This window comes from Pecten maximus, chromosome 11, assembly GCF_902652985.1.
Source record: "Pecten maximus chromosome 11, xPecMax1.1, whole genome shotgun sequence".
Taxonomy (NCBI): Eukaryota; Metazoa; Mollusca; class Bivalvia; order Pectinida; family Pectinidae; genus Pecten; species Pecten maximus.
In genome coordinates, this window is record NC_047025.1 from 28,758,274 (window position 1) to 28,764,929 (window position 6,656).

A 6,656-nucleotide genomic window follows, 5' to 3' on the forward strand; every position below is an offset into this window, starting at 1 on the left:
CTTAAGAATATTGGAGGCAATAGTCATGTTTGTCTTTTAACTTTGATCTCATCACTGTTATTTCTATTGATTTCGATTTAAACAACTTTTTACATTTTAATTGAAATCTTTAACAAATTGAAAATGTAACTGTCATTTTGTGATGTTTCAGAATCTTAAACTAGTTAGTCAATGTCTAAAAAAAAGTATTAATGTTACAAATAATTTTAACAGAAGCAAACCAGTTCTGTGTCTGAGAAGTCGTTTGCCGTGGGGACCCTGGCTGAGATCGTGCAGGCTTGTGGTGCTGCTATCCTTCCCTTTACAGACACCCTGTACCCTCTGTTCATGAAGATGGTTAAGGATGAGGATGATGAAGTGTCCAGTAACTCTGTTTTCGCTGTTGGAGTCCTGATAGCTACCAGCGGGGAGAAGTTAATCTCGTATCCTTTTGTCGAAGATTCTTCTGACCTGTGTTATACAGTTAAACCTGTCTATCAAGTCCGCCCAAGGGGAGACAGAAAAACGGTCACTGTAGACAAGTTGACTTTATAGAAAGGTCAAGATTTTCATACCAACCAGTTTACGTGAAACTGCCATAAATAACTTGTCACTTCAAGTGATTATCGATAATCACTATCCATAATCACTATTCGTCAACCAATTGATAATTGATTATTGATTTTTTTTTTTCATTTCTGCTGTAATTCTCTGTATCTCCTTTTGATTTCGCTGCTGTAGAGAAACCATGGTCAGTCAGAAAATCTTAATCCATTAGGCATAGTCAGAGGTAAAAAGTCTTATCTGTGATTAAATCAATTAATCACAACACTAGTTCCAATCATCAATCCTAATCCTTTAGCAGTATTGAAGTGTGATTTTGACCTCAACTATTGTTCAGACAATATCCCGAGGTCCTCAAGTGCTTGTTTGACATTCTAAGTAAGGGCAATAATCCACGTCTACTCGACAACATCTGTGCTGCCACATGTCGGATGATTATGACCTACAAAGCTGGCGTTCCAATGTCACAGGTATGTACTGGTACAGATAACTATAAGATGGTGAGCTTCAGATTTTTTTAGCCCACCATCATCAGATGTTCAAATCGCCCTGCATCCGTGGTCCATTGCCAGTCCGTTCCTCCGTAATCAATTCTTGTTATCGCTCTTTCTCAGAAAATCCTCGAGGAATCTTGCTCATATTTCACAAGTAAGTTCCCCTTGGTCCCTAGTTGTGCATATTGCATTTTGGGACCCATCAGATAACAACATGGCAGACAGGTGGCCATCTTGACAATTGCAGGTTGCTCCTGCTCTTTCATGTTATATTAAGTTATAAATGTTTTGAAGGAAGAGTGAAAGAAGGGAAAAGAAAAGATTAATCTTTCATTTTACTGATATTGATCATTTAATGGTGGGCACCAATATCCCACTGGGATCTCTTGTTTATTCTCTGGGATCTCTTGTGTTCAACTTAACAAATATCAAGAAATCCATTACAAGAGCACTAGATTGTTAGATGTGATGCCCTATAGTAATCAGGTTGTAAACTTCATTTATTTTACAACAATTTCAAAACTAATTATACCAACTTATAATAGTCAGTCCTGTGCCATCTAACCAGCTGGTTGTCCATCGTCTTTTTGGCTTCTACACAGTATCTTAAGTACTGCTGTGCCAATTGCACTAAGACTTTATCCAGTGCTTTGGGAAGAAATATGCTTGTAATAGCTTTACAGGGTCAAAGGTCAAGGTCACTGTTTCTTCAGTATAAATTTATACACAATATCTTAATATGTAGGGCCACTCTTGAGTTGATCTAGTGCTTCCTCAAAGAAAACACTTGTTTAAGATAGCTTTGAGGCTTAGATGCTAAAAGGCAGCATGACTTTATATCTTGATTCTGTAGTGCCAATTGCAATGCAATACTCAAGGTCAAGGTCAGGTTTAAAGGCACACATATTGTAGGGCCTTTCTGACATGTCAGCCAAGTTAGCTATTGGCCATTTTTGTGGTGTACATATATGTGAAATTACTATTTTTGATGACAGGTTGTTCCAGTCATTATGCAATGCCTGCCCCTGAAAGAGGACTTTGAGGAGAACGAAACTGTTTATAAATGTCTGGCTGAGCTCTACAGCAGTGGTGATGGGGAGGTCAGTTTCCTGTTACGTTCTAAAATATGTATACTCCTTTACTTCAGTTCGAAAAAAAACAACTAGTGGCATAACAAGAAAAATCTTCAGCATGCAAGTCTAATGTCTCAGAGTTGTTAACCAAAAGTTTGTAAAAAAGAATTATTTTGACTTATTGCAGATTTTGAAGCAAACTCCAAAGTTACTTGAAGTTGTATCACAAGTTTTGGGTTCTGAAGGATTAAAGGATGGTGAGTATGAAAACAAACAAAAGAGTATTTATTCAATAACTTTATGCTTTTACTTCTATTTATATAAATTTATTAAATTGTAAGAATAGTGACAATATGATTCAGCATCAAATTCCACATGTATATTAGGAAATCTTCAGATTTTAACAAATTAAGACATGGCAATTTCTGTGGGGTTTTGATTTTGGAATTTTGAAAGGTAGACTATTCGTGTGGGGGTTATTTCTGGGAATTTTTTCTTTTTCACCTGTTGGATAAATACCACATACATAAAAAATGATATGGGTGAGGGAAATGTTTACAGTGGAATGCCCTTTGTGTGTATAGCATAAATTTCCCACTCACGTAAATTTCCATGTTCACCGTATCTTTATATAGTTTATTTTAATAACAGAAACACAGTCCATGTTGATACAAACGGTGAAGCTGATGCACAAACAATTCCCAGACGACTTCAAAGCTATAACACAGAGCCTGTCTCCTGAGCAGGCCAGTAAGCTGGAGACATGTCTGACTTACGCCAATGGGGCTTCCTAATATCCTGTGTCGTGTGGATTTCCCGCACATCTGTGTCATCGGTCATGTTAAATGCTAGATTTTATAGCCCTACGTTGATTTGTCATGACTCGCTGCTTTCACTTCGCCTAGTTGAAACAGTCTAGGTGATACCATAAAGTACTACATTGTATCTGCAATAAATGAACGCACTTGTTCCTGAATTGTAACGAAACAGGTACAACTCAAAATGTAGTTAACGCTTTGTATCATGTACTCGTAGTTCAAAAATCAAACATCTTTCTTCTTCAGATGTACTGAATAGTATACCATTGTATGTGTATACTGAGGTTTTGTGAGGAAAGCTAGTCATTATCAGACTTAATATACCGGCTGGATACATCTGTACCCCTAAGACTGCATGTTTATGAAAGTCCCAATTTTTCCCTGACTTCAGGTTTCAAATTCAACCACTCCAACTGCTTCAATCAGTTACACAAAGCAATCTTACTTTCCAGTGAGCACATACTAGTATTATTGACCAAGGCCAACACAAAGCAATCTTACTTTCCAGTGAGCACATACTAGTATTATTGACCAAGGCCAACACAAAGCAATCTTACTTTCCAGTGAGCACATACTAATATTATTGACCAGTGCCATTTTCGTTTATTATGGTACAAACAGTTTGACCAGTTGTTTGTTTGTGAAATAATGAAGGACCTAGTGATTTTATGTTGGATTTGGATGAGCCTTGACAAAGACTTTCTAGGCCTGTATTATCTGCAGGTCTGTTAAGATTTTTGCCTAAAAATGTTAAAATTGAAAATTGACAGTCCAATTTGACAAATCTGGTATTCCAGTGAATGGGCTTAAATCCCCAAATCAATTGGAATAGAAAAACCAAAGATTTCTAAGTTGTGTTAGCTGATAAATACCATTGAGTTTAAGAGGACCACCACCAAATACTTACCCTTATGTCTAATTCCAGAGATTAGGAATGTAAAATTTTGATTGCTTCCTCGTACTGCCTTCTTTAAAGAGTTGTTTGCTGTTTGAACTCTTATCTTTTGCTTTTTGAAGTGTAATAAATGTGTATTTGGAAGGGGAATTGTGTGTTTATACTAAACGTTGCCTTGTAGTAGATTGCAAATATTTTATAAATGTATTTTTATTAAAAATGATGACATTAAAACAATGTTTAATTACGCAAAAATGTAATTGTGCCAAATGTTTTTTTCTGTTGGCGTCCTCAATTTTGAATTGATTATAAGATGCTGACTGTAAATTTTGGACTAAATTCTGTATAAAGTGTTGGCTAGTGTAGCCTTTTGATTTAAACAAAACATGAAATATTGTTTTAATTTTCTGTTCCATTCTTGTGGATGTTATTGTGTAATGACTGTTTAGGATCACTTTGGGTTTCCATTGTAATGTAAACTTTCTGATCATGAGCATAAACTCCTTACATCCGTTGTTATAATAATCAAATTGTGTAAAAAATAATCATTTTCGTTTTAGGGATCTTTATGTGCAGCGGTTTATACATGTAAATTTTTCACACGTGAAATAAAAAATGGACCAATCAGAATTATCCCATCAAATACAATACTTTTCTGCTGTTTAGTCAAGAGTGGACAATAGGTACTAATGGAAGGAAAGTATGTGCTGAAAATTGGAAATATTTGTCGATTAGCCTGTTTAATACTCGCTAACTACTGACAAACAGTTTTACACTGTAAATTTTCTTTGGGGATTTTGTTGTTTGAATATTGAATTATTCACTTTCTTGGGCAGGAATAAACAGAAATAGCTGAGAACTTGCATATCTGCCAACGTCATTACACTTTGTCTTTACCATTCAAAAGTTTCGTTTTCGCATTGTATAAATACATGACATCTCGGGAAGTCCCGTGTCGCTCAGTTTTGATGGTTTGACCAATGTGTAAATATTGATGATGTAGAATTCTGATAAACAATAGTTTACGTTTGATACTGGTTGAACTTACAATTGGGCATCATTCCTCTTACAGAAAAGATTATTCTACTGATAACTATTATTTTTTCTGTTATTTTTGGGTGAGTTTTATGGAAAGATAATTAAAATAAATGATATACTTAAGATTTCAACATTAAGTCATTTATACATTTTGTAAATAGTGTAATATTAAAAGATCTTATTTAATGTTAACTGAAAAAATTACCAATTGTATAATGAATTGAATTTGATGCATGTTTTAAATTTATATATAAAACGTCATATACACATGTATATATACATATATATTAATATTATATTTTACCTGAGAAAAGTTAATGGTGAATGTCATTTTTTTTTTCTAACTTTGTTTATTTATTACAGGTTGTGGGACAAACTTGTCTTCATTCACTCTCCATATAAAAAGTTAACGAGATGCACATTTTAAAAAATTAACATTGTTTTTCTTATAGTCACAGAAGTAAAGTATAGTACAAAAAATAATTACCAGGTATAAGTTAATCTTTTACACCTCCTTAAATACAAGCCATTAAAATAACTATGCTGAGTTCATAGGTAGGTTCATCTCAATCCCTAGTTGCAGCTATTCGATTTTGAGTCAAATTGGCCAAGAGACAACCATTTTTGACTTTGAAAATAGAAGTTTGTTATCATTATTTCTTAAGAAGTACTAAAGGGATATGTTTGAAACTTCTTATGTACGTTTTCCTTTGTTCCTGACTTCACTCCATTTTATTTTGAGCTGGATCGAGAAAGCAAAATGGCAATAGATTTCCCTTGGTTCCTAGTTGTTCCCTTTCAATTCTGAGTCCAGTTTGGAAATCAAAATGGCCAACAGGTAGCCATCTTAGATTTGAACAGTTGAAACTTGTTTTCTCAGAAAGCTCCTAATCTTTTTCAGACTTTATATTTAGGTTACTCTTGTTATCAAAGGATTAATGAGGATGAGGGGCAAGAAGGGAAAAGTAGAGAGAGAGATCATTTTTAGCTCACCTGGACCGAAGGTCCGGTGAGCTTATGTCATGACGCGGCGTCCGTCGTCTGTCGTCCGTCGTCCGTCGCCTGCGTCTGGCGTCCGTCGTCCGTCAACATTTGCTTCAAATCGCTACTAGTCAAAAAGTTCTTATTGGATTTTGACCAAATTTAGTCAGAAACATCCTTGGCAGAAGGGGATCAGATTTTGCATAAATGGTGACTCTGACCCCCAAGGGGCCTGGGGGGCGGGGCCCAATAGGGGAAATTGAGGCAATTCCTTTAAATCGCTACTAGTCATAAAGTTATGAATGGATTTGAACCCAATTTGGTCAGAAACATTCTTGGGGGAAGGGGAACAGATTTTGCATAAATGGTGACTCTGACCCCCAAGGGGCCAAAGGGGCGGGGCCTAATGGGGAAATAGAGGTAATTTCTTCAAATCGCTACTAGTCTTAAAGTTATGAATGGATTTGAACCCAATTTGGTCAGAAACATTCTTGGGGAAAGGGGAACAGATTTTGCATAAATGGTGACTCTGACCCCCAAGGGGCCAAAGGGGCGGGGCCTAATGGGGAAATAGAGGTAATTCCTTCAAATCGCTACTTGTCATGAAGTTATGGATGGATTTGAACCCAATTTGGTCAGAAACATCCTTCAGGGAAGGGGAACAGATTTTGCATAAATGGTTACTCTGACCCCCAAGGGGCCAAAGGGGCGGGGCCTAATGGGGAAATAGAGATAATTCCTTCAAATCGCTACTAGTCATAAAGTTATGAATAGATTTCAACCCAATTTGGTCAGAAACATTCTTGGGGGAAGG

At 36.0% G+C, this 6,656-nt stretch overlaps 1 protein-coding gene across 1 annotated transcript in view; it reads left to right on the forward strand.

The window, feature by feature from the left end:
* The window catches only part of LOC117338537 (importin-4-like), a 27,212-nt gene extending 21,368 nt beyond the window's left edge, over positions 1-5,844 (forward strand). Inside the window, exons 23-28 of the mRNA XM_033899895.1 lie at positions 24-27; positions 214-422; positions 881-1,013; positions 2,033-2,137; positions 2,298-2,367; positions 2,762-5,844. Coding sequence (XP_033755786.1) covers positions 24-27; positions 214-422; positions 881-1,013; positions 2,033-2,137; positions 2,298-2,367; positions 2,762-2,904 — 664 coding nt within the window. The 3' untranslated portion in view covers positions 2,905-5,844. The remainder of the gene's footprint in view (positions 1-23; positions 28-213; positions 423-880; positions 1,014-2,032; positions 2,138-2,297; positions 2,368-2,761) is intronic.
* The last annotated feature ends 812 nt before the right edge of the window (positions 5,845-6,656 follow it).